This window comes from Cinclus cinclus, chromosome 3 (assembly GCF_963662255.1).
Source record: "Cinclus cinclus chromosome 3, bCinCin1.1, whole genome shotgun sequence".
Taxonomy (NCBI): Eukaryota; Metazoa; Chordata; class Aves; order Passeriformes; family Cinclidae; genus Cinclus; species Cinclus cinclus.
In genome coordinates this window covers 60414861-60442730 of record NC_085048.1, presented here as the reverse complement: position 1 = coordinate 60442730, position 27870 = coordinate 60414861, and the positions used below count along the sequence as shown (strand labels likewise).

The 27870-nt window shown below is 41.6% G+C and overlaps 1 protein-coding gene across 1 annotated transcript in view; it reads left to right on the top strand.

Moving 5' to 3' along the window:
- Positions 1-799: 799 nt before the first annotated feature.
- The window catches only part of EZR (ezrin), a 35993-nt gene continuing 8922 nt past the window's right edge, over positions 800-27870 (top strand). Inside the window, exons 1-6 of the mRNA XM_062490073.1 lie at positions 800-853; positions 18423-18506; positions 23459-23554; positions 24357-24631; positions 25435-25518; positions 26209-26355. Coding sequence (XP_062346057.1) covers positions 842-853; positions 18423-18506; positions 23459-23554; positions 24357-24631; positions 25435-25518; positions 26209-26355 — 698 coding nt within the window. The 5' untranslated portion in view covers positions 800-841. The remainder of the gene's footprint in view (positions 854-18422; positions 18507-23458; positions 23555-24356; positions 24632-25434; positions 25519-26208; positions 26356-27870) is intronic.

Sequence of the window (27870 nt, the reverse complement as noted above, 5' to 3'; positions counted from 1 at the left end):
TATCCACAAAGTGCATTACATTCACGGGTGAGGAGGGAGAAAGAACGAGGGGCAGAGACATAAACTTTGTTATCTGTGTATGCTTATCAGTTGTTATGCTACTTGCATGAACTTTTTTGGGCTTTATGAAAAGTCAGAACCAACTGAAGTATACTCTATAATTTCTGAGCTAAGATGGATTTTCAAAATTTCCTTTTTTGCTGACATCGCTGAAAACATGTTTTACTACACAAAGCAAGCCTGTCTTCTGTTAAGTAATCATATTTTCTGACCTCGCACTTCAATAAACACAGCAATTATTACAGGCATCATCCCCGTGCCGGACGCTTTCCCAGTGCCATCCACCGGCACGGCACCCCGGCAGGTGCAGGCAGGGGGGTCTCCCGCGGGGCCGGGGCCGTGCGGGGAGAGGCCCGCAGGGATCCCCGCGCCGTGCCCGGTGGTCGGGGCGGCGCCGCCCCCCGCACCTGTTACCCGCCCGTCCCCTCACGGCTCGGGGGCTGCCGGAGGCTCCGGGACGCGGTGCCCCCTGAGCCCCGGGGACGCCGAAGCGAAGCCGGCGGAGGTGCCCTGTTTTTGGGCGAGGCCGGTGCCGCGCTCGGCAGGCGCCGGGGGGAGCGGCGGGCAATGGCCGGCGGCGGTGAGTCACGGCCGGGCCCCACCTGCCGTACTTAACCCGCCGCCGGGCGGCCGGCGCCGCACTCGCGGGCTGCGCTGCCGCCGTGGCCGGGAGCGGCTCCTTCCTCCTCCACCTCCTCCGCACGGGGCGCTCGGCAGAGGCGAGGCAGGCGCTGCATGAACGTTTGTGTCGAGAGCAGCAGAAGCACCAGCAGCCCTCAAAATGCCGAAGCCGGTGAGTGGGGCGCGGCGGGAAGGAGGCGCTCCGCGGGGCCGCACCGGGGCCCGCCCGCCCGCCCGCCAGGCGTTGGGCGCTGGGGCTGCCCGGGCGCCCGGCGGGGCGGTCAGTCCCGGGTGTCGAGGCGCGGGCTGTCGCCGGGCTGGGTGGGTTGGGTCCCGGTGCCTGCTCCCCGGGTCGAGACGGGACGGGGCGTTTCGACTGGAGCGCCCTGGGAAGTTCTGCGCGGCGAGGGGAGGGAGCGGCGGGCAGCCCGCTCGGGAGCCACATCAGCGGCTGCTGGCAGCGGGCGGGATCGCTAGGGCGGCTGCCCGCGGGCGCAGGGCCGCGGGCAGGACGGAGGCGCCTCGGGTGGGCTGGAGGATCTCCTCGCTGTCCCGCCGCCGGGAAAGGGGACACGGAGCCCCGGATCTGTGTGCTCCAGAGACTAGGCGCTGGGTTGCTCCGCCTTCCGCGCTAGACGTGCACAGAGCTCCCGAGTAACTCTGAAAAAGAAGAGCTTCCATCACGCTCCTGCTTAACGAGAAATGATACAGCTGCGTTGGCTGCCATTTAGTATGCTTGTGGCCTGTGCATTTATCTACAGGAAGCATGTATACATCTGTAAACATAGGAAGAACCTTGTTCCCTCCTTGTTTTGCGATCTAAAAGCTAAATGCTGGGGACTCTTAATCAAGTTCTCCACACTGGTCTTTACCAGTCATTATCGAAGACCTGTTTCCTTTTTTGGTTGGGTGTTTTGTTTTTGTTTTTGTTTTTTTTTTGTTTTGTTTTTTTTTTTTTTTTCAATTGAACGGTCTTTTTCATCCCTCCTTCTTTCTCTTGACACCACCACCTCCTCACCTCTCCCCCTCCGACCTTCTAGTGGACCTTTTTGTTTGTTTGTTTTATTTTAAAGTCTGCTGCTACTGTGCTGGTCAGAGACAGTAATTCCCTTGGGGAGCCAACTGCCTAATGCAGAGCTCCGAGCAGTCGTTGGAGCAGACGCACTTTTGAAGAGCATAATCAGAACAGATTGTTGTTACTGTATATTTTCAATAGAGGCAATAGTTCTTAAAATGCAATGCAGCAGAGGACTTATATGAGTATTAGCTCACTTAAATGTGAAATAAGAGCAAAGAAGCTTATCTTTGTGGTAATAAGTAATTGATGCTTTGCCACCATAACATTAAAGTTAGTTGAACTTTTTTTTTTTAATTTAAGTATTTAGGTTAACTTACATTGCTGTTTCTGTAAACCTACAAAAAATAAATAACGACAAACAATAAAAACCCCAAAACCAACCCAACAAAAGACAAAAACACGCCAAAAACAAACTGTACTCAGTCCTAAGAAGTTATAAATCTTCAGTCTCCCTGGCTGTATTTCATCAGTAGGAGGTGATATATTGCTGCATATAATAATGTCTAACTGAGAGGGCCCTTCTGTAACTGGGGAAGCAAATATCTAATTTGCAAAGTATGGATATAAAAGGTTGTGTGTGAATAATCTCTTTCTGCCTTGTTAGCTGTTTGCTAATTACAGAGTGCTTTCTTGAAATATCCTGGTTAGAATAGTCTAAAATCCTGGTTTAGGACTAAGTCGCACTGGAAGCCATGGATAGATGAACAAAAACTCTTTAACATTTTTAAAAAATGCAGCTGTGTTTACCCTTTTGCTTGGCAGGGCTGTGTTTGTATTCCCTAAGAGATGGTGATTTTTCTTTGTTTCTTGGCTGACTAGCCAGTGAATAACAAAGGTGGATGGTGTAAACCACCATCCATTTGGGAAGGACAGTAGTACTGTAAAGACTTCTGAGATGTGACCTACTGGCTGGGATTTATGGGCAAGATTCTGTCAATACTTTGCAAATATAAGCTTTTTTCTTATTTAATCTGTTGTTCAGTGGGGCTAACTGCTACCTTATTGTAAATGGAAAAGAGGAATTTTGCAGAGGCTATTTTAGTAAAACACACTGTTCAGTCTGTCTGCTTTAGGCTGAGACTGGATTTGGATCCTTCCCAACTCAGCTCATTTAATCTTAATGCAGTTAAATAGGATTCGTGTCAGTTTGCATGGAGAGAGGATGTAAAGCTGTCACTCCAGAGGCAGAACTGTGCTCAGGACGAATGTGACAACAGCCTTTGGCATGTGTGAGGAATGATAGCACGACCTCTTGGGATGCGCAGGAAAGCAGTGTGTTTCTACTGGGTGTTTGGCACGGATACTAAATATTTATTATCTGTGCTTGTTTGCATGTGTATTGTCTACATGGCATAAGTAAATACAGTGTTGCTTGGCAGACTTCATGCTGCTGTGTGTGAGGTCTCACACCTTGGTCATCAGTTATTTACAAGTAAAAATTACGTTGAGAGAAAGCAAAATTTTGGCAACACCTTCCCCTCTGGCCCCTCCACCAACAACCCAATAAGATAAACCTTTATATGAAACTGTTGTTTCAACAAAAGTTATAAATGCATGCACAGAGTTTATTGACCATGTTTGTAGTTTATTATTTCACACTAAACAAGTAGTAAATCTATTCAAAGTAGGACATTAGTGATTTTGTGTTTTAATTGAGTACCAAAGTGAAGTGCTAGAAAACCAACTTCCCAATCCTGTGGTAACATTTGGTCACAACTGGCTGTATCTGATGCATGCTTACCATGCTCAAAATAAATTTTAGCAAAAGTCCTGAAAATTATACTGAAATAGGTATATTTGTTAATATAAACACATATTAATATATAATTTAAAACAGCCATTCTGTCATGTGTAACAGTTACAAAGTAACGAGAACTCTTCAAGGTGAGCTATAAATATATAACCTATACCCAGTTCATGAGGGTTTATGGCTGGGAGTTCATCAACAGTTCAGATGCACAATTTCTCTCTACTCTGTACAGAGGTTAATTAGGCTTTGCAGGTAGTGAATTGTTTTGTAATGAAATGTAAAATGTGTCGTCTTGTCCAAATCTTGCTGTGTTATCTGGAAATTAGTGAAATGCTAAATAAACTTACTTGCTCAGCCTTGCTTTGTTTCATTACTAGAGTGTCTGTGTGCTCTCTGCATTTTTCCTAAATTCATGGTACTAGTTTATTTTTGGTGGTGTTTTAGGTGGATTATATCCTCTTGCAAAACAAACCAATTAATAAATTGTGGCTAGAACAGCATGGCTGCGGGCTAATGAACAGTGCTTACCAAAGGAGAAGGAAATGTGATCTTAGGTCTATAGAGCTGTTAATTTAATGTGATCTACCAGCATTCTTGGTTACTTTGTTGAAGATGAATTTTTTTTTTTTTTTTTGCGGGGGGAGTTGGTTTTTTTTCTGTTTCCTCTTGGAGGGGAAAAACAAAACGTAAAGCTTCACAAGCAATTAAGTTAGCTTTGTAGCATAGCATTTGATTGATGTAGTGTCACACAAGAACTTCTAATACTTGTGTGAATGTGTATAAAACTGGCAAAGAGGACAGCAGTAAATGCAGTCTAGCAGCTTTTGGCCCTAAAGAGAAAATATAAGTGAATAATATCCAGAGGCACCTTTTTTTTAATACCATTATTAATGGCCTGTGGTCAGAAAGCTGAGCATAGTAATGAAATCTGTTCATGTCATGCTGTTGAGGGGGAAGTATTATTGATGTAGAGGTCCAATATATAAAGGGGATTGAAGGACTGGAGTAATAAACTCCTCTTGCATATAGTTAAACTTGGAGGGGTGGGGAAAGAAAGCCCCTCATTAAATGGGCTAGAAGGTGATGGATTAATCAGTGGTAGCACAACTGTCCTGTTGTGCATGTCATCTGCAATGTGTAGGGCTTCTCTAACAAAAAGCATTAATCAAAGGTTCTAGGGAGAGCTTTCCTTTAATGTAGCTACTTACCTGTGCCCAGGACAGACAAATTTAAAGCAAAGCTTAGAGGGTGGATTTGGGATGACCAGAGACAAAATTCCACCTTAAGACAAGAGGGTGCTTGGCTATTTCAGCCTGGTAGGATTCAAGGAGTTATCTCTTCCTTCACCTGTGTAAAATGTAAGGAATTTGAATGCCAAAGAGGAGAAAGAATTGCTTTAAGCAGAATTTGTGGTTTAAGAGACTTTAAAGTTTTAGAACAGTTAAGCATGTACATGGACGGGGTAGAGGGGGGGTGTGGGAAGAAGAGGGTTATGAGTAGGTAGGATTTTTTTTCTCACTTCCTTGTTGATCTTTTTAGGCTATTCCAAGACCTAACATCCTTACGATAAAATTTGACAATACACAATTTAATGCTGCTGCCTGTAGGAGTGGGGAACTGGAACTTGTGTCTCGAAAGGGTTTTCCAGCTCTGTGTTGTTAATAATGAGCTGGTGTGTGCTAGGCATTAAGTGGTTAGACAAGTCCTCCATACCTGTTTGATGTTGAATATACATACATGCATGCTATCTTCAAGTTGTGTTTTCAGAATACAAGTCTTCTGCCAAACCTTTATCTGTCTGGGAATGGACTATGACATTAAAATTTAACAAGTTTTGATAAGCCAGCCAGAAAAATATGCAAGTGTAGTGACAGGAATTTATTTCTAAATATAAACAATTAATATTAGTAATTGTTCTGAGATCTTCTCAATTTATTCTTGACTATGTCTTCTAACTACACATAATGGTTTTATCTCAGAGCTCTACAGCAGATTCCTGTAACTGAAATAAAAATACTTTTTCGTATCTTTAAGTGTCGCTATCAATTAAAATATTCTTAGCTTATGGATGGCTATAGATTTAGTCAAGAATAAAATATTACCCTTGTAAGCACCAATTGCAGTCTATCAGGTGATACAGTGGATGGTGTATTTGATACCAGGATATGTATACTGACTCTGGTGCAAAATGGAAACCCAAGGAAGCTTCCATTTGCCAAATGTAAGAACTCCCTTATGTTTGCCAAATGTGTCACTCACTGCGGCAAAAGAAAAGTGAAGGATTCTATGAGTAGTAAATTTAAGGAGATGAGTAAAGTTGCAAGAAAATGAGTTCACAGTTTTGCCAAAACACTTATTTACTGCATGAGCTGAGTAAGCATTTCTGAGGGCAGTTTGTTGTGGGATGTTAGCTGCTACAGAGAAACCAAGGGTGTTAACTGTTATGTTAGTCACTAATTAAAGAATTTCTTAGCCTTCTTAAAGGTCAAAAGGAGGAAGATAAGCCTTCCTGTTCTGTTCTCTTCCTCCACCCACATGAACATCTTCCTTTGCCCATGAAAAAAAGCTGTGGTATGTCAGAACGTTTTGAGAATAAGACTTCTTGATGACCACTGAAGATTCCCACATCAGTGTCTTTTTTTTTTTTTTTTTTTTTTTTTTTTTTTGGCACGCTGTGCCCGAAGAGTTTTACATGCGCTGTAAATCCCATAATCACTCGATTGCCCTTGATGGAAGGCAGTGCTGCCCAGGATCACTGAACCATGCTGCACACTGTTAAGTAATGTACTTTAGCTGTGTTGTGTGCTTGCTTGGTTTTTGCAAGAGATGACATTTACCCTGTGAGCTGAGAAGTACGAAGAACAGCAGCATGTTCAACTAGGAGAAGGGAAAATTGTTGCTCTAGGAGGCTTCAAGCAAGGCATAGCTCAGTGTAACAACTAACCATGCTGCCTCCATATTGCTCATCTGTTCTGATCCAGATTTTGTTTATCTTTCAAGTCCTGCTTCATTGTGGGAAATTCACTTGGCTTTTCTGCATCTGCTCTCATCTTTGAGATAGCATGACTAGCCATGTGCTCAACTGAGGCTGATGGACACCTCATAGTAACAGCTGTCCATTAAAGAAAAATCCTGACTTTTAAGAATTAACATTCAGGACTCTGCCTTCTAATTGAGTAAGAGAAATTGTTGCTGATGGCCATGGACTTGTATTTGGGTACCTGCTGTGTAGGCTCAGTGTAAGAGATGGTGACTGCCCTACCCAAGGCTTGGAGCCTTTTGCCTCCTTTGAGAGGAGAGTTTGTGATTGCCCTGTTTCGTTTGTGTGCATTTAGTTATCCCTCTCACTTCCATGAGCAAGTGCTGTAGCTATTGTCTAAAACTCTGGGGTGTCACTATCACCTTCTCTTCCTCTCTTGTTTTTGTATGAAGAAGTCCATGCTTGTAATTGTTCTAACCTCAGTGTGAAATGAGTGTGAGAGTGTGTTCTCTGGGGATGAGTGGGCGGATGTCCTGTTGCTGAATCCTGAACAGGCTTACAAAATTACTCTAGGGTGGCTCAGTTCTGCCAAGAGACCTCTGCCGTGTAGATGCCGAGAGCAGGTCTGTGAGCTGTCTGCTACCTGAAGAAGCAGAGATGAAAAAATCTCACCTCTGAACCCGGGCACCTGAATTTAGCCTGTATAGCCCATAGGTGACTTTGAGCCTGCACTGTAGGTTCTGGGCTTCAGAGTTATTTGTGGGAGCTAAAATTGCTCTTCAATACCTAGCTGAATACACTTGGCTGGCTTAACCTTTTGTCTGTAGAGAGCTTGTACAGAGTTCCTGCTGCACAAACTGTGGTGTGTGGTGGGATGATTTGCATAATTGATACTCAGTGATCTCAATGTGGGGGCGAATAGTTTTTCCTCCATAACAACTGTCACAGCTGTACAGACAAACTCTTGAAAGGTACTTTTTCTGCCCTCACTGTGCTCAGGGTACACTTTGGGAACCATTGGAGCATATTTGTTTGCCATCACACATCTACAGTGAGGGGAGTGGGAAGAGTTTAATCTCAGAAGCCCTTAAGCTGTTTTAGGGGTTACAAAGGGGTACTCTGCCAATTCTTGCAATCACTTTATGATCTGTAACTGCTCAAGAGCAATATTGTTGTGCTTAGGTGACATTCCAGGACTTGTCATGACCTACCTTTATCTGGGAGCAAATAGTACCTATTGAATGCTGTTTGAAGTACCTGCTTGAGAAGTGGAAGCATTACAGTGTATTGCACATAGATCAGATTATCGAGCTGTCAGAGGTGATTACATCGCATAACCCCACTAAGAAATTTCACAAATGCCATGAAGTGTGTTCCACTGAAGTCCCTGAGTAAAATGAAAGAGGTTGATATGGCACAGGTAAAACAGAAGGGTGGAATATCAAACAAGGATCTCTCTGACAAAAGGATTTATATCTAGAATACAGAATGAACAAACATCATTACTGGGTCTTGTGTGCCTTGTTGTGCTGCTATTTCTCCCCAAGTAAATGGAGTTTATTTTCATTCTGCACTTTGATGTCTATATGAACCTGGCTGGCCTTGTAGGTCAAGCAGAAGCCCTTGTAGCCTAACAGCATACTTCTGATGTTGGCCAAAAGCTGATGCCTGAGGAAGAGCATTTCAAAGATACGCACCATTGCTTTCCTCTGGTGTATTGGAGGTTGAAAGCTCCTATATAATGAGTTACTAAATGGAGTCCAATCTCACTTTGAAACCCTGTGAACTCCAGCATCCATAGTGTACTTTAACAAAGGCTGTCCTAGATAACCTTCACATTGTTTGGAAAGTTATCTACAAACCTCCTTGCTACAGTCCTATAGTTTTTTTTTTTCCTTGCTCAGTGTTGATGCCCTGTAGTTATTTTGTTGGTAGAACCATGAACACATGTTCCTTGTCTAGTTTGTTCATGCAGCTCAGGAGTTTATATGCTCTTACATCATAGCCTCAGTTAATTTTCTTCCAGAGTGAGAAGTCCTAGCTAGCTTAGTTGATCCTTGCATGGTAATTATTTGAGCATCCTTGACCTTCTTTCAGTTCACATCTGATGAAAATATTGCTTTGCATCCTGTAACATCTCTGTCTAGGAAGAGTATAGTTACTGAGAACGTTTCTCCAGTAGCTCGTGAATGTCTTAAACTCCCAGGTCATAGTCCTGTGAGAGAGTAAGTGACAGATAATCCTTGTGTTCATTCAGCCCACCCTGGTCCAGTGTAATTTGCTGCTCTTCCATGCCAGAAGAACAACCACCACAGGGTGTATTGAAATTGTTGAGAGCTGTGTGCTGTCAGACTGTGTTGCTGCTGTCAGACTTCTGACTGTAATGGCTCTGGGTTTTCCAAGCCCTCTAGCTCAAATTGCCCTCTAGAACATAGATCTCTGCATAAACATTGGAATAAAAGGCACCAATATTGGTGCTTGGGTTCAGGGGAAGCTCTGAGGATCTTGTAGATTTATTTAGATTATTCACACCTTCACTTAGCACTATTCACACCTGCCCTGGTTGTTGTGAGTTGGTACTGTGGAGTTCACCTTTTGCAGAAATTGTTGTGTGTTTGTTGCTTCCAAGTGAAAAGGCCAAGCAGAGGCATAAAATGGTGTTTGTGTTCCAGATCAAGACTATAAGATACTAATTTATTTTTATTGTTCCTCAAGGGGATTACAGAAGGATGATATTGCTTTATGTAGTATAAATATTGGAGATGCTAAATTGTTGAGAAGACTCTGAAATTATCATAAAACTTGAGATCTCAAACCTCTGTATTGTCTGCACATGGCCCCATGCTTGTTTCTGATGGAAGACAGCAGAAGATCTGATCCATTCTGGATTCTGAGCAATTTCTTGAGATAAAGCTTATTTGAGGATTGTTAGTGGGGCTTGCTGTAAACTTCATGTGTAAAGCCTTAGTCTTGCAACTTCATTATATTTAATTAGATGCAGCAGCTGTCATGATAAAACAGTCTGTGTATGCAGGAGTTTGATCCAGCGGCCTCTAGCTTTCCTCTGTATTTATCCTTTATGTACAAAGGAGCTATTGTTGCTGCACTCTGTGTTCCTAAATCCATCCTAGCATCCATTGAGGGCAAGTGACACATCCAGGCAGTGGTGCTACGTTGACCCCATTGTCACTGGCTGTGTGTTCCTCCTTTAAAGAATAGACTGTTGCTTGTACACAGAAAGTTTGAAAATTCTAATGGAGTATAATACAGCATCAGAGAGTCTTTAAAGTGAACATTAATGTGTTTCAATGAAACATCATAAACCCTCCTGCTTCTTCATAATATCATGTTCAAAGTGAATCATTCTTACATCCCTCGCATAGTGAGGGCAAGTGTTTTGCATGAAGAACACCTGGGCTCCCTAAGTGTACAGGGCTTTGTTCAAGGGCAGTATCCTGAGGCCTTTCAGATTTACTCTGCATTGCTTTATGTCTTGCCAGAACATAGAGCTGTGCCTCGGTAATTTCACATTGGGCTCTGCCTCTCAGTTTTTCAACTTGTTCCTAGCTCAAGACAGAATGAGGCAGTTTGCTTGTTAGGAAAGTACTGGGGGGAATCTTCAGTGACTGGAGAAAGATTTTTTTTTTTTTTTAATTGTTTTTGTTTGTTTGTTTGTTTTGTTTTGTTTTTTCTGGAAAGAGTACTTGCTTGATTTTACTGTTTCACCGAGCAGTTATTGTTAACTATACAAAGCTGACCAAAGGTGGAGAATGCTGGAAGTCTGTCTGGGGCCTAGGCATTTGGGAGCCAGGGCTGTCAGAGATGTACTGTCACTTGCCCTTGCCACACCTGCATGAAATCATCATGATCTTTTGGCATGCAAAGTGTTATTGCTTGACCTAAGATAAAGGAGTGAATTGCAGCCATAGCTGCTTCTTGATTTTTCACGCAGATGCCTACTCTGCAGTTATTACATGCTGACAGAAGAGATAGCAGGTCTTCATTAAGGGAACTGAGATAGGCATGTAATTTAATTTGGCATCTTCTGCACATCTAAACATAAAAAAGTTTGAATTTGCATTCTAGGATTATGTTCATGTTTAATTATAAGGATGTTTTCATGCTATATTACAAAGAAGAGTTAAATGGCATGGCTGCAATACTAAACTTGATGGATTTGCTTTCTTGTGACCTGTTTGTATGTGTAGGCAGGGAGGGGGAGATTAATTCTAAAAATTCCAACTGCTTTGTTAAAACTGGAATTTCTGGATAACTCCCCACACCTGGCTATTGAGGGTTTTCCTACTCACATGAACCTCCCTCCCCTCCCTCCACTTCACCCAGAAGTCTAGCTTTCAGATTACACTCCAAAATTTTTCTTGGCTTCCCCTCAAAGTACTTTCTCTTCCGAAAAGCTGTCACAAAAGAAGTCGTGTTTTTCACCATAAATGAGAGCATCAAATACCTGGGCTCCTATTGCCTTGACTAAACTTTAGATATTTCAGTTAAGTATAACTGATATATCTATTGCTCATTAAATACTGAGGACTAGTACCCCCAAAAATATGGTTCTGCCAGCTGTTGCATTAAAGCTGACTAGTAGTTAAGGCTAACAATTGTACTGGACAATTTTAAAGTAACTGCTAGATTACAGATTATTATATACAACTCAATTTAACCTCAGTGGTATTTCTCCCTCTCCTGGGGAGGTAAGCAAGATTTTAAGGAACAAAGACCAGGCAACTCAGCTCTAATTTTACCTGTTGCAAATGCAGCAATACCTAACTGCTTCATAGACTCTGAGGAATTCCATTGGAACGTGACTTAATGTTCCCATTTATTTGCAATGAGGAAGCAATGTTTAACACAATGAGATCTGAAATGGAGCACATCCTTCAGTTCACAGATGGTTTTTTTGGTTTAGCATGGTATGCTGAGAAACTGGGCCGGTCAAATGGGTGCAACCAGCTTGCCTTGTCGGCCAAGGGGGTGACGGTGAAGCTGTCCTCTGTTCCCATTTTGTGAGCTGCTGAGGCTCTTTTCTTCCTTGTCAGCTAACTGCTCCCCAGTGTGCCAAGGGAAGGCTCGTGGCTGCTGTGCTGTGCTGCCACTGCCCTCTCTGAAATGCTCTGTGTTGGGCAGGTAGTGCATGGAAGGTTCTGTCATGGGAGCAGGGGAGGAGTGTGTGAAAGGCTTTCTTCATTGCTGGGCAGTGCAGTTCTTTCCCATTCTCGTAAGAATCAGATTCTCCTTCCCCCAGAAGACAAATGGTGGGTCTGTAATTTGCCTTCTCATTTCAGGTTCTTGGACATCCTTTAAATCATAAAAATGTAGCACTGGGAAGGACTTGGACCTACGTTTTCTGAAGGCTGGGTGGAAGTGGCTATGTTGTATCACAGTATCTTACCATTCCAGTAATTATTGTTTCTTGTCATGTTACCCAGCCTGCAATAAGAGGGCTTTTTGCTGGTTTTTCTCCATGTGGGTTTAGAAGTTTATATAGTCTTCCATATAAAACATGTCATGCTTCAGACAACTCCCATTTGGAAAGGGGTCAGTGACATGTTTAAAAATAAAATCTAGTTTGGAATAAACAGAAAACCCCCACAAACAAATAAAAAACCCCCAAACACACACAGATTAAAAAATCCCCAACTGGCAATCAACCCAGAAACACTAGACCTGTAGATCAGTGTAGACTTTCCTTGATTAACTTGCCCCCTTCCAAAAGAAGCATTCAAATCTGGGTGACAGCATTCCATCTAGCAAGTCATCAGGCAGGCAGAACAGAATATTCACCTTCTGTAATGCTTCCGGTGACAAATGCACTCAAGAATGTAGTTTTCCCTTCTATGTAATAGCATCACACCAGGAAATGTGGTGTTTTTCTAGGGATTATAATAAACCACATCCTTGTCTACAGTTCTGCTGTAGCCCATTGTTTGCAAGCCTGTAATTTGTTCATCTCTGCCTCTTGTCCATTCTCACCTCTCCAAGTGTAACAATTGTAGCCATTTTTCAGACCTACCAACATCTTTGAATTCCAGTCCTGTCCTCCCAAATGACTTATTTGTTCTTGACTAGGTGCAGTTCATTATCTTGTTGGTTTATTGCATCTTCCAGGGATTGTGAGAAAACTTGGTTTTCTTATTTCCTCAATTCCACCACACTCACATCCCCTTTTCAAGACCTTGGCTTGACAGGAAAAGGTTAGAATATGTGTCCCTGCAGTAGTTCCAGCAAGATGAAGGTGCTGAGCCCAGCTGAGAGGGAAGCTGTGTTTTGGCAATCCTGCAGCGGTGAACAGAATTGATAATTTGCTTGATATTCATGACCTTCTGCTCTGAAAGAAGCTGTGGAGAATGTAGGTGCACAACTTGTTTGGTTGTAATTTCACATGGCTCAGATTTGTTGAATGCCTAGTCTAGGTTGCATGGCACCACATCAAATATGTTATTAGATGTTATTTGATCCATCAGGCAGGTTATTTTGTCAGAGAAGAAACAGAATTGTCTCCAAATGTTGTGTTCTTGGTATGCTGGTGTTCATAAATTCTTAAGAAGTGTATATATATCATAAATTAAACTAGTATTTCTGCAGTTGCTTCTGTGTTATTTGTGCTACTTACTTCTCAGAGTCCATTACCTGTTGACTTAAGTAACATGTGGCGTACAGAGGAATGCAGATCCTGAGGTGTTAATAGATCACCTCTTAGCTGTGAAGTTGCTAGGATTTTTTTTCCCTTTGGAAGTTGAAAATTTTCCCATAACAGTTTCCAGGAGCTGGGACAACAGTTACTCCATCAGTTAGGACAGTATCTTTCTTCGTTGTTGGACCTGGAACCAGTGAACACTACTGAGTGGAATGTGGAAGAATAGAGAGCAGTTTCAGTGCCCTTCTGATGCTGCTACATGAAGCTGTTTTTCCTATTACCAGATACTTAATCGCTACACACGTCTATGAACAGCTCTGGTTGCTAAGGTCAAAATGAGATTACTTTGTCCTTGCAGATGCATTATAGCCCAGGCCAAGAAGCTTGCCTATTATTTATTCCATTATTAGTTGCTGCTTGCCTGGTGAAAGAGTAGACCTGCAGAAGTGAGGATTAATGCTACTACTTTCTTAATACTATTATTACTCCTTGCTTCCTCCTTGTTAAGACTTCTGTATTCCTTCAGCACAAGCAAGTCCATATCCATACAGTCCTGTGTGTGTGCAAGAAGGCTTAACAGCTCTGCACACCATTTTTCATAGAATGTGCTGTGCAGTACAGCACTTCAAAATCTGTCTGATCTGCTTAAATGTACCAGTGACTCCTGGGATTTCAAGACACCCAGTGACTGAAGAAACCACGCATGTCTATCTGAGTTTCTCCACTGGTGATTGCCACCACTTGGAAAGATACTGCACTTGGAAACCTGCTGTTTAGGAGACTCTGGTCTTTCTTCCTCCTTGGAAAGAGGAAGAAAACATTCCAGAGCATTGTCTAAGGCATTTAGACCTGCCTAATGATAAGTGACACAGTTAAGTACCGGTTTGTCCTGTGTTAATGGATAAAAGTTGGTATTTAGTGCTCTTTATCTTTTGTATTCACTGAAATTAAATTGTATGGTCTGATTTAAATGACTTGCACAACTTCATGGTTTCACTGAACTATTTTATTATGCAAGTGAACTATTAGATTACATGCATCAGAGTGCAAAATATCCACAATAGCATAGTGTGTCTGAGAGCTGTGGGTTTGTTCTTTCCCTGTTCTCCCTGCCCTTTTCCCTTTAGTGTGGGATGTTTTTCAGTGGAGCTGCAGTATCAGCACAGCGATGGTTAACTTCAAAGATACCATGTTGTCTGCCATCGGAGACTGGTTCTGCACCAAGACACTCAAGAATCTGATGTTAGAAAAAAATACAGCTGTGTGTTCAGAGTGCCCAACGCACCTGAAAACTGAGTGTTTGTGAGAAGATGGGGTTGAAGACGCAATGTCTTCTTGGGTTTTTATTTAGGTCTTGAATCTTCCACAGAGATGCCACTCAGCTGGTTGGCAGTGTTTTGCCTCCTTAAAAGTGTGTTTTCTGAATGTTTTTGAAATGGCACTTTAATTTTTCAGTTTACTCTACTGATGTGCATGGGCTCTGAAAGGCTGCACCTGCCCCACAGATTGATCTACTGATTTAGCATTAGAAAAGATGATGTTTTAGTGAGAACAAAAGAACAAATGCATGACTTAAGGGCATTGCTAAAGCACAGAAGATTCCATTCTAACTACCATTGATTTCCATAGTGTTACAACCCTTTAAACTCTACTCTGAAGTTCTTTGTAGCTCTGGTCTTCATCTTCTATTCTCTTGTCCAAGTCGATAAGGTAGCTAACATGTTACAGTCCTGTATGAAGTCATGAAACTAGTGTTCAGTCTTTCAGTGTACTAAGTTCTTCAGTTTCACAGAGTTTCCTTTTAATGCAAACGATGTTGCCTTTACAACAGCATGCTTTTACACTTCTGGATCAAATTTGTTAGCAATTTTATGCATCTTAAGATGGGGAAGAGGAAAAACTTGTGTTCTATAATGTTTTTGTATGCACAAGCAAACCTTAAAGGCCCTATTTGTCGTTTTAAGTATGTTAGCCTCAGACATAAAAGTAGAATTATTGAATAGTTAAGGTTGGAAGGGACCTTAAATATAATCTGTTTCCAACCCCCAGAATAATGAAGTGTTGTGACACTGACCAACAAGAAAAAAGTCACATCTTACTGTCCAGGATTTTTAGTGTGCTTTGTGCATAAATGCACATATTTTTTAATATAAACCTTATTTCATGTATAATAGCCATGTGCTGTTCTCTTCCCTCCACACCCTTGTGCTCTTAAAAATGAAAAGTTGTTTTCATTTTGGTAATATTTGCAACATTGTCCTGGATTACTGCCAGGATTTGGTAGGATCATACAAAGGACATGCCTTGCCTAGACAGGGTGAACAGGACTTGTGAAAGTTGTTCTGTGTCTTCCTCTTTTTGTTGCTCATGGAAATTAGTTTGAGTTGCTTGCTGTTTTCTTCCCCAACAGTACCTGAATTGGTTAGCACCTCGGGTGTTGATTTAATCATCCTGGCGCCATGGGGAGTTCCGTCTGGTCTGAGCTGAGTGCCAAAATGATCCACTCTCAGTGTAACAGGCATCAAGGTTTCTTCAGGCTGTCTAAACTAAGGTTGCATGTGGGTTAAGGTCTGTTTGCTGCTTTAGTATGAGTTTGTCTGTGGCTAAAAGCTTGTATGGAGTGGTTGTAGGACATCCATTTGGAAACACTGTTAAAACCATTATGTTCTTGAAGTCAAGGCTATGGTTTAGAGATGAGAAGCAGGAGAGCTGAACAGGGCAGGAAGGAGACTCAGAGGATATTCCCAGGCAGTCATCAACTCATTGAAGGGACAGAAGGCCCTGTCTCTTCTTGTTCTGCCTGTCATGTGGCTGGCAGTTTGTCTGAGGGCACATCGGGGAAATTTCTCTCTGTCCTGATGGTTATGCAGCCCTTAAAGAACACCAAAATTAACCTTTACTGCAGGCCCCAAGTGTCCTTGAAAGCTTTTTGGATAACCAAGTAGTCATGTTCCTGCATGCTTCTGGCTTTAAATGCTTTCAATGATTGAAGTGGAAAAACAGATTCCTACAATTTTTGGTCTTAATACTAAAATAATTCTTAAAATATGTAGCAGCTAAATGGCTTTACAACTAAATAGCTCACTATATAGCTGATCCTACAGTCTATTAGGGCTGTAGTAAAACAGGACTGGGGAGTTTAACTTTTTCTACTAGCAGATAACCACTAAGGAGAGATAGAGGAAAAAACATACTGGTGTGAGCTGGAGTTTTGTACTCAGCAGCATTCTGCAGATTTTCTGGTAAGGATTAAGAAGTACTTCCTTTTAAGTTCTTTAGTTTGTAAAGTGATACTTATCTTACACTTCTATGGTGTTTCAGCCATAAGTACAAATAACTTGCACAGCACAAAACTGAAGATGATGAGCAGATGTTTTCTTGAAGTGGGTAGAAAGGGATTAGAATATGATTAGGGATTTATTGTTGAGAGGGATTAAGCAACAGGTGTTTTTAAGGTCACATCTTTGAATTGCAGACTTGCTGTTCCAGAGAATCTGATATCTGAACTCCCCCTCCCTTCCTACACTGGAAATATTTCTTAGGAAACCTTTGGTTTTTAGGGCACAGGACACAAACCTTAAGCATAATTCTGAATCTGTTATGATCCCAAATGCTACAGTTAGGTTTTCCAAGAACTTTTACCTTCTTGCTTGTTCTTCCATTTTGCGTTTAGGGATTTATTATTTTTTTAAAATCCTCATTTAAAGGACAGTGCTTTAAAAACACAACTTGAAAGTGGCATCACTAAGTCATGTCTAGTTCTGTTCTGGGGTCCTTGGAAACTGCCTTCAGTCATCTTTCTTTGGGAGGGTCCTCTGTCATACCGGAGCAGAAGAAAAGGTACAACTCTATAAAGATACTTGATAACTTCATAGAATCATTTAGTTTGGAAAATATTTCTAAGACCAAGTTCAGCCATTAACCTAGCATTGCCAGGTCCACCATTAAACTGGAAAAGGTTGGTTAAACATTGTGTCTCACTGAAAAAGGAGTGCAAAGCTTTGTAATGTTTTTTACTAAAACTAGCTGAAACAACTTGTTTTATTCACTGTTCTGTGTTAATTGTAACATTGTTACACCTGATATTTATCCTAGAATTTAAACATACGTAATTAAGTTGCTGGATGCTGCTTAAGGCCAAAGCTTTGTAGTGAGTGATTCTGTTCCTCTCCTGCCTCTTTTGCCTCTCATTTCTTCAGATGTGTGCCAGGCTCTCCTGGTCTCTTAGCCTTAACTTTCTGCATTTACTAATTATTCGGAAATTGTCATGAAATCTCATCTACCTGTACCTGGCATGTTGTCTGGCCTTGTGTTTACATTTCTACTTTTTTGTCTCTTTTCTTTAAAATACTGAGCTTAAAAGCTAGTTGTTAGCATAACCATACTACACAGTCATACATGTTTGAGGTTTTTAGATTTGTTTTTGGACTGCTGGATTTTTTGAGAAGTAGTGTAATATTGCAAGCTGTAGTCAGCAGTTGGAGATAATCCTTTCCCAATTTGCCATTTTACTGGTCCTTGTGCCATTCCTTGTGAGATTAGTTGCTGCTTTTGCATCCTGATTAACTGCTAATAGACTTTTTGTAGTCATTAAATACTCTTACCTTCTGCATTCAGTAGTAACTTCTGTCTTGCAGCCTAGTGTCATTGCAGTGAATCTGGTTATATTCTTCCTTCACTGACAGCAAGAGCTTATTGTGGTATCATTCAGTGCTTGTTACTGCTGTTTTTATGTGCTGAGGAGAGGATTTTTTTGAGGGAAAGAATGAACGTGTATCAGTTTAACGCTGTTTGCTTTATAAGAATAATCTGCAGCCTTTTGCCTTTAAAACCTCAGATTAATTCCAGCTCTAATATAAATGGAAGTTAAATTATAAGTCTTAAATTTAATTTAGTCATTAGGGCCTTTCGTAATCCACGGGATGGCCTGCAGGCAGCTATACTGTTCACTCACAGTAGCTCTTGGTCCAAGAGGGTTTAGGCCTGGAAAGGGTCAGGTCTAAAATACCCTCCTGTTGAACCAGAAGATCTGTCCAATCCTGTGCTGAGTAGGAAAACCTGTGGAGCAATTTGGTTAAAGCAGCAGAATGGGTGCCCCAATTAAGTTTGCTGGTGTGATAACACGATTCTAATTGAGGCTTAAGTGTGTTTATTATAGAGGTTATTTATAGAGGGAGTGCATCAAAGCATGGAGACTCTTGTACACAAAGTACTGTGTTAACACCTAGAAATAACTTTCAATGCATATTAAACAATGCTTTTTTTTTTTTTTTTTCCTTAGATCAACGTTCGAGTTGTTACTATGGATGCAGAGCTGGAGTTTGCCATCCAGCCAAACACTACAGGCAAACAGCTGTTTGACCAGGTCAGTGGAGGGTTGGTGTGGGCTCTTGTTTAATTTTGGAGTATGTTTTGGACTATAGTGTGAAATTTCTTAAGATGGATTCCAAATCTTTCTTCTCTCTGCCTCCTAATCAAACGGCCCCAGTCTGAATTAAGATCTCTAAATTCCATCACAGTAAAAAAAAAAAAAAAAAAAAAAAGGCAAAAAACCCTTGCAGGTATGTTATGTTCCAGTGAAACCTGTCTTCCTAGCATGTTGGATGATGAACTGTCACAAGGGATCTGAAACACTTAGCATAGGTAGCATGGAAAAATGTACCACTTGCTTTGAAATACTGTTTAGCTCTTATATAATTCTTAACTTCTAAGGCTGAAATGTTGCTCTCGTGCATAAAATTCTTCAGAATCAGGTCTTCAGGTGGCTGATGAGGGCATTGGCATTGCTGCATTCATTCAAATGCCGGGTTGAAGGAACCACTTGTCATAGGTGTTTGTGTTTGTCAAAAGACTGGAAAACCAGAAGAGTTTGTGATCTCTGTGCAGCATTTACAGGTAACATGCCTTGTAAGAAGCCCCTGTTCATCAGGATGGAGTGGAGATTAGTGCAGCCTGCCTTCAGGGATTCCCAAGGAAGTGGAGGGCTTGAGTGGCCAAGACTCTCCTCCCTTACTGTTATTCTTCCTGTTACTTCTATAACAATACACAGGTCTGTTTGAAGATGGACCTGCAAAGATAAAGACAACTAAAACAAACTGTGTGTTATTTGTGAAACTTTTTTGTTATTGACTTAAGTAGCTGCTGTTATAAAACTGAAGCAAGGTCTAGATTTTAGCAGAAAAAAAATTACTTACTGCTCTGGAACTAAAAAAAAAGTTTGCTTCTCGCCATTTCTGCTGTAGACCTGAAAAAATAAGAATTGGTCGATGAAGACTTCAGTCACACATTTTAAGGTGTTCACAAACTGTTATTTGCACTTCTCCCCTTGAACCCACTAACCTTGATAGCTACGGGTGGTTGAGCTTTAACTCAGGTAGGCAGTACTGGCCAAACAGCGTCCATTCCTTCTGAGGTATTGTTGGTACAATTTCATGTTTCAGTGAGTTAACTAGAACTTGCTAGGCCTTATGGCAGTTGTGCATTGAGGAGTACTTAAAAAGAAAACCCAAAAAAAACCCCAAAATAAACAACCCATAAACCAGTTAAAAAAACCCCAGAATTCCAAACCCCCCAGCAAACAAATAGGAGAATAAAGGTTTTGGTGAGTTCTTGAAAGAATGAGAGAAGGAACTCAAATATTAATCACTGAAGAATTTTACAGTACAAAACAGAGTACTCTAGCTTGTGTTTAGCATTAAATCTAACTTTAATTCCTTTTGATTACTACTGATGTGGGATAAACATCAAGTATTCATTGAACACAGAGGCCAAAGGGTTCATATGGGTCATTCATTTTAGAGTTGAGGTCGATGACCCTTGTGGGTCCCTTCCATCTCAGAATGTTCTATGATTCTGTGACTGGAAATTTCCTGAAGTGTGTTTGAAACCTGCATTTTTATGTAACCAGTGCCAGTTGTTTGATCTTCCAGAGGAGAGTCACAAAGTTGATTAGGGAGATGGATCACCTCTGCTATGAGGAAAGGCTGAGAACTGGGGTTATTCAGCCTGGAGAAGAGAAGGCTTTGGGGTGACCTAATTGCAGCTTTCCAGTACCTGAAAGGAACCCTCAAAAAAGTTGTAGAGACTATTTACTAGGACATGTAATGACAGGGCAAAGGGGAATGGATTCAAACTGAAAGAAGCAAGTTTATATTAGATACAAGGAAGAAATTCTTTACTGTGATGGTGATGAGGCATTGGAGCAGGTTGCCAGAGAAGCTGTGGATGCCCCAACCCTGGAAGTGTTCCAGGCCTGTTTGGAAGGAGCTCTGAGCAACCTGATCTAGTGGAAGGTGTCCCTGTGCATGACAGGGGGGTGTAACTAGATGATCTTCCAGCCCAGGCCATTCTATGATTCAACGATTCCATTCATGCTGATCACAATGGCATCAGAGTAACTTCTTCCCCCAACCCTTTCATGTTAATCCAAAGGAGAGAAATTGGATTTTATCTCCTACAGTATGAAAATCCAAATTACTGAAAGCCAGGGTTTTAGAAGCAACGCTTTGTTAGACTGTAAGTATGTCATTATGACAAGCATTCAACAAGTACTTCCTTCCTCCAGATATATATTAACTAATGTTTGCATCTACTGAGAGTCAGGGTCATCTCTCTGGCAGAAGAGAAACTACTTTCTCTGCTTCCAGTTGAGAGGTTTGAAATCCTGAGAACATGGAAAAGGCAGGATGTTTCGGGTTCAAGATATTTCTATTTTAGCTTGCTGTATGGGTACTTTGGGATTTCTGAAGAATGCTTATTGCAGTGCATAGTGCATGATTGGGATCGACCTACTCCTCACAGAGATTTGCTCCTTACATCCAGTGGCACGGGTTTAAAACCTGTGATTGTAAATTCTTATTCATATATCATACCTTGTTGGGGGGTACTTCTGCATATCAAGGGAAGGCTGAGGGTAGAATTGTGCAGCACAAAACCAGAAAAGGTGAAGACCACACATTCTCTCTTCAATTCTGATGAGCAAGCCTTTCACTAGACCCTTATCTCAGGTGGAGTTTGCACTCAGATAAGCCCTGTGGAGGCAACAGGTTTTCACAGGTATGGGGAGTGGCCCAGCTGGAACTACAGAACCACTGTGGGGGTTTTGAAGAAGCAAGCTATTTTTAAAAACTACAAGGTGGTCTCTTGGCCTGGTTGTCAACTAACAGAGCTACTCTGGCAGTGCCCTTACATTTTAGACTTTGCTAGCATGAATGTATCCTGCATGTAAGGTGTATTGTAACTCCTTTTACAGGAGAGGGAAAATAGTGGAAACCTGTGAATATTAAATTCTGCTCCACTCAAGCCAGTCCTGTGCAGAGTTTATTCTGCAGTGAGGTCTGAGGTGTCCCAAGACCCATCCCAGTGGGCTCTGCAGCTGGCTGGAGTACCTCCAGGTAGTCATGTGCCCTCCTGACCATGAGTAAAAGAAATTCAAATGGAGCAGAGTGTAACTGGCATTTTCTGGAAGTGAATGCATAACTGGATGGAATGAGCAGACTCAAGATTTGCTGTTTCATGCATTTGAGGAAGCAGAGGAGGTGTCTCTCATCTTGTATATAATGCCTCATTTCTTATTTCTTCCTTGTGTTGCCATGGAGGAAGTTTACAGAACATTTCCCGATACAAGCTAAAGCATTCCTTGTTCTTTGTATTGAAACTCAAACAGTCAAATTATGAAGATTAACGTAATACTTTCTCCTTCCTTACTTTTAAATTTTGGGAAGAACTTGAGGGGTTGTAATTTCTGCAAGCTTTCTAACTCTATTTATGGGAAGTGTACTTTTTCTCTTTTAAGAGACATTCGGAGATAATGACCTGATAACTGCTTGATTTATGCAACATTTTATTTTAACAAAGTTGCAACACTCTTTTGTGCAACAAGAAGTACCACACTCAACATACCCCTGGTTTTCTGCTAGATTTCATAAAAATACATCCAGCTGTCAGAAAACGTGTCTCTTCCATGATGAAACAAGCCACTTTGAGGGAGGGAGGAAGGAACAGGAATTTTAGTCAAGTAAAAGCTGAATTATTTTCAGACCACATCACTTCTTTTAAAAGGACATGGAGTTTGGGGTTTTTTGTTTGGATTGGTAGGTTTTCTTGTCTTTTTGATATTGTTTGGATTGGTAGGTTTTATTACATTTTTTATAAACTCTAGTTAGTTTTATCTAACGTGACATTGTTTCTCTCAAGTCTGCTCTCCAGCCAGAGTGTCTCCAGCAAAACCATAAATGTGGAGGTGAAAACAGATCCTTGGTTGAGGTCTTGTTGAAGTAATTCCACATTCTCGTGTCTGTCCCACTTCCCTAACTCGCAAAGTGGTTTTAAAAACTTCTTGCCTTACACTCAATTGAGCTCCCTGTAGTGATGCCTGCATCACTTTTTGAGGGACTACTCTGCAAATAACATCATGATAATGTTGGATGGATCATTAAATGATCCAGCTATGTTACATAGTAGATCTTTGCAAGTTTTGGCTGTGTCTAGAGCACAGCTTTACAGGTAGATGAGCTGCCAGCCAAGCACGTGACTATAAGAGCAAGCTGTCAAGAGTAGGTGAAGGTCAGGGACTTGCTTGCTGTATCCTCTATGGAGGGAAAGTAACATGTCCAAACAAGACTGCTTTACTAGTAAGTGTGCCAGCCAGTCAATGAATGGTGTTTCTGTGTCTTTTCAGCTGGTAAGTATTTACAATATATGAAATTAAACGTGTCCTAATGTGGGGGCATGGATGTATTTTTGTCCTTTATAAACTCAGCCTTTTGGGGAATTTAGAAAAATAATAACCTTAACTGAGAATACTTTCATCTTGTTTTAACTCTGAGCCTCACAGCAGCAGTATGAAGCACCTCTCAATTGCTTTCTCTAGAAGGAATAGTCTCTGCTGAGTGGCAGACAAGGTCACTTGAGCCATTAGTACTTCTAACTAGATGTAGTTAGTACTAATACCATTAGAGACCCTCCCACCAAAAACTTTGGTGACATAACTCATCTGCTTCACTAAGTACAGTTTTAAGATGGGTCAGGAGATAAAAGCAAGCAGAAGCCCCACCTGCTGTCAATGTATCTGTCTAGCAGTTGGTGGCCTGTCACTTGCAGTTTGTCTCACCTGCTTTTCCCAGGATCATCATCTTCTAGAAACTGTGTAGGACAAGTATATTAGCCTATGCTGTCATTAAATTAAGAGATGTCAAACGAGTAGGTTTAGGCTGTTGCCTGCACCCATCACAGGTGATGTGGGACTCGAAAGGACACCTGGTCCTCAAGTCAAGTTTTGCCTACAATAGCTTTTTCTTTTTTACCTTTCTATTTCAGGTGGTTAAAACCATAGGTTTGCGAGAAGTGTGGTACTTTGGTCTTCAGTATGTGGACAACAAAGGATTCCAGACGTGGCTGAAGCTTGATAAAAAGGTAACAGACTTTGGGCTAATTGCTGGCCAAAGGTTAAAGCTTGTATGATTCCTGATGTGTTATTGGCTGAAACTTTATACACCTTGTGCCTGCTGTTGATTGTGCCCTAATTTTCATAATTCCACGATTGTTTTCAGAGATAACATTGTGATCTCCATGGGCGAGGTGTGGCATGGTAGAAGTCTGCCCTTTCACTCTCTGAGTTGCAGGAAGCATTTGCCAGATGTGCAGCAGCACCTTGATATTGTACTTTGTTGGGAGGAAGCAGCTGTGCTTTCTGTGGCTGGAGGAGCACCTTGTCTGAAGATGGGCTTAGGCTCTGCCTGTGCAGGATCAGTTGTGTGCTAACTGGAAAAGAGACACTTCCAGGCTGGGCAGTCAAGTGCTGATGCCTCTGATGTGCCCCTGTTTGTTTATTCTCATCTCTTATGAGGGCACGAACTGCTGTTCTTGATGGGGCAGTCAGTGACACACCCTGTTTAATGTCAGGGGGCTGTTCTCTGTCAAACACACACAGTGCTGGGTGGGTTTGCAGTCTGATACAGCACAGTGAATCATTCTCCAGTCACCAGTTTTTGCTGCATAAACAGGATTTAACTGACTTAGTCGGAAAACATAATGCATCTCCCCCATGTTCTCTCCTACCAGTAAGCAGCCAGAAATAAGGAATTCCACTAAGGAGTTGCCAGTCACTCGCCTCTTATGGCAAATGCCCCAAATTCTTTTTTTCTGTGTAAAAGCAATCTCTTCTATTGTTTGCAAAAAACCACCTGCTCAGTTGTGGTGTCACCTCTGTCCTCAGGTTTCTGCTCAAGAAATCAGAAAGGAGAATCCCCTCCAGTTCAGATTCCGTGCCAAATTCTTCCCAGAGGATGTGTCTGAAGAGCTGATTCAGGACATCACGCAGAAGCTGTTCTTCCTCCAGGTGAAGGAAGGGATCCTCAGTGATGAGATCTACTGTCCTCCTGAAACAGCAGTACTTCTTGGCTCCTATGCTGTGCAGGCCAAATTTGGAGATTATAACAAAGAGGTGCACAAGCCTGGATACCTCAATTCAGAGCGTCTGATCCCCCAAAGGTGAAGGAATTGGCTGATGCAGTCTCTCTCTCTTTTTTTTTTTTCTTTTTTTAGAATTTCAATTGTAGTTAAATGGAAAGAATTTAATTTGAAAGCATGTTTGGGTTTTTTTAAATTGAATTGTATATAATTGTCTTTCCCCCTTATTTTATTTCTACCTGTCATGTTTGAGTAAGTTTTTGCTTCTCCTTGGGTTGGTTAGAGAGGAAATATAGTTGTGTATTCAGCTTTTATTTCTTAAACACTGCTGCCATGCTGGTAACTGTGGCAGTATGAATGTCTTCTCTTTAAGAAGAGAAGCATGAAGTCAAGAATATGTAATTCCTGAAGAAGGTTGTGTTGGGTTGTCCTTGATGCTTGTATACAGTCCTAAAAAACTTGTATGTGGAAAGCATGTTTTGTGGCTGGCTACGCAGTCCATCCCCACACAGGATCATTGGATGTTACCAGACCAATGGCTTCTGTTTACCCTTTCTGATGATACTGCAGCAATGTCTAATTCCAGGGATTGCACTAACTTTTGCTTTGCTTTAATCCCCTGGTGTCTACAGTATGTGTGTGATTTGTTTGCAGAGTTTTGCTTATACCTCTCATGTGTCTGGTCAGTGTCCAGAAAGGCTTTGCAGAGGGTTATTGCTCATTCTGAACTGCTCTGCTTCACAGAGAACATCTTTGGGCTGAGTAGGGTTTTCCTTTTGGCTACAGTAAGGCTTCCACCAGGATGAGAGAACACTATAGCAAAGATCACCATCAGTGGATACTGCAGGACATCTAATCTTGCTGATATCTATTTCCTTGTGTAGAGTGATGGACCAGCATAAACTCTCCAGAGAGCAATGGGAAGAACGGATCCAGGTGTGGCACGCTGAGCACAGTGGCATGCTCAAGTGAGTGTTTTGTGTTGGTCCTTGGGCTGGTCACCTTGCTGCTTGTTTGATTACCTTAAGTTTGCATTTCTACAGTGTGGTTTTGTTCATCTGTGGTTTAGATTCTGAGTTGCCTGTCTGAGCCTACTCCTGATGAGTAAGCTCATTTTTAGTAAGCCTACTCATTTTTTTAGTTCAGTACTGAACGGAACTTTTTAGTTCAATATTGGATCACGCAGTAAAGCACAGTAGTATATGTTGTACTGGTGCTGAGAACAGTGTGGCTTCATGAAGATCTTGAACCTGTGCACATTGTATTAGTGATAGCTTTGAGTGGGAAAAAGAGTAAAGGTGTATATCAAACCTTGGAGTCATTGAAGCATTTGCATTGACAGATGGGGAAAGCTCAGATCCTATACCTTTCCTACTCACTGTACCCTTGAGACAAGGATGAATGGTGAGAGGGGTGAATGTTGCTGATTTTCTGTCTGGAAATACTAGGGGTTGGTGTGGGGGAGTATTGTGTGTGTGCTTGTAAATATGATATCATAACTTCTAAAGTGAATCCCAAATGGTGAGTGCTCAGTTTTAAGTTCTGTGTTTGAAGTGAGGTTTAGGAAAATTTATTTTTTTCTTCTGAGGTGTTTGTGCTTTCTGAGATAGAGCAGGTGTTGGTTTCTCATTTATCTGACTTTTTCCTATCTCAATCAGAGAGAATGCCATGCTGGAATATCTGAAGATTGCCCAAGACCTGGAGATGTATGGAATCAACTACTTTGAAATCAAGAATAAGAAAGGAACTGACCTTTGGTTGGGGGTTGATGCTTTGGGGCTCAACATCTATGAAAAGGACGATAAGTAAGGCTTTTGTTTTTACCTCTGATCTTCCAAAAAGGGCTGTTTTGGGACATTTCTCATTTACAGGAATGCTTGTGTTCCAGTTTTGGATTAGTAGGTGAAGCTAGGAAATGGGCTTTCACATCCCCTGTGCTTTTGTGTCTTTCCTGACCTGCTATACCTGCTGTATAAAGAGAGAGATGTCAGTTTTACGAAATCTCCATAATTGTGCACAGTGGTGGAGCTGAATCCTGAACTGAGGAGTTTACCAGGTTTTTCCTCGAGTCAGGTCACTAAGTTTGCCATCAGTGGCCACAGCATGAGAACCTGGCTAGGCTAAGGTATCTGCAGTGTTCAGACACCCAAGGACACTCCTGTCCTGAAGTTAATGATGGATGTGTGCGCAGCTGCCCATTTCTGAAAAAGGCAGATTATGGGGTGGACACAAGCAAAGCTGGGTGACACCCAGAACCCAGGGAGAGGCTAACCTATGTAGTTACTGTGAACAAGGAATAAAATGAGGGCTTGCTGAGGTATGCGTAGTTTTAATCAGCCCTTCTGGTAAAGGCAGAGCCATTATTAATTGGATAGTAGGTGGGAAATGATAGACTACTTCTATAAATAAACATAATAAGAAGGTGAGAACAGCTGTGTCTAAACCTGCTAGTCTCTTCTAATACTCTGCAACTGAAGGATTGAAGGGAGTTAAAATAGATATTTTTTAGATGTAGCACTGCTGTCTAGAATGCTTTCATTTCCTCTCCCCAGTGTTTCAAATCTTTGTTTCAAGTCACTAATCTGTAACAGACTATCATTGAAATGCAGAAAAGATTTTACCTGTTCTACATCTTTGCCACCAAAAAGCTTTGAATGCAACCCAAACATTGATTGGAGCTCTCTGGATCTTCTGTTGATAAGGCAAAGAGAAAGGCAGACTTTTCTGCAATGCTAATATGTGCTGTCACCCAGAAAACAAGGAGTGTCACTTGAAAGAAAAGTAGTTTCGCTCATGTAATACTTCAGTCTTGAATGACTGGTCTAGCTATGTAACCATGGTCCAACAAACAGGTTTTTCAAGCTGTAGAAGCAGAGTGTAGCCATTGACTGTAAAGACCTATCGAGAGCCTTTGCAAAACAAATACAGTGCTGAAATAAACTGCTTATTTCTGCTGTAACTCTTGCCACTATATAATTAAGTCTTTCCAGCAGATATGGGGACTAGAAAAATATTAATGTGTATGGCACCTCTGGTTTGTAGGTGCAAAGTTTGGGGACTGAGGGGAAGGATGAAGAAGCAGAGATTTCATTGTTGAAGTTTGACATGAGGAAAATGAAGTTGTACTGTAGGTGTGTGAGCCTCTGTACAGCAGTGCATTTCAAAGTCCCGTTTCAAGGTATATTCAAGCTTTTTTCCCCCCTGCATTAAAGGGGAAAATCTGCAGTAGAACTTATAAATGCATGAATTATTTTAGTTGTCTAGGATTATCTAGGATTTAAGAGTTTGTACTAATGTGTTGGAGGCTGGAGTAATTTGTT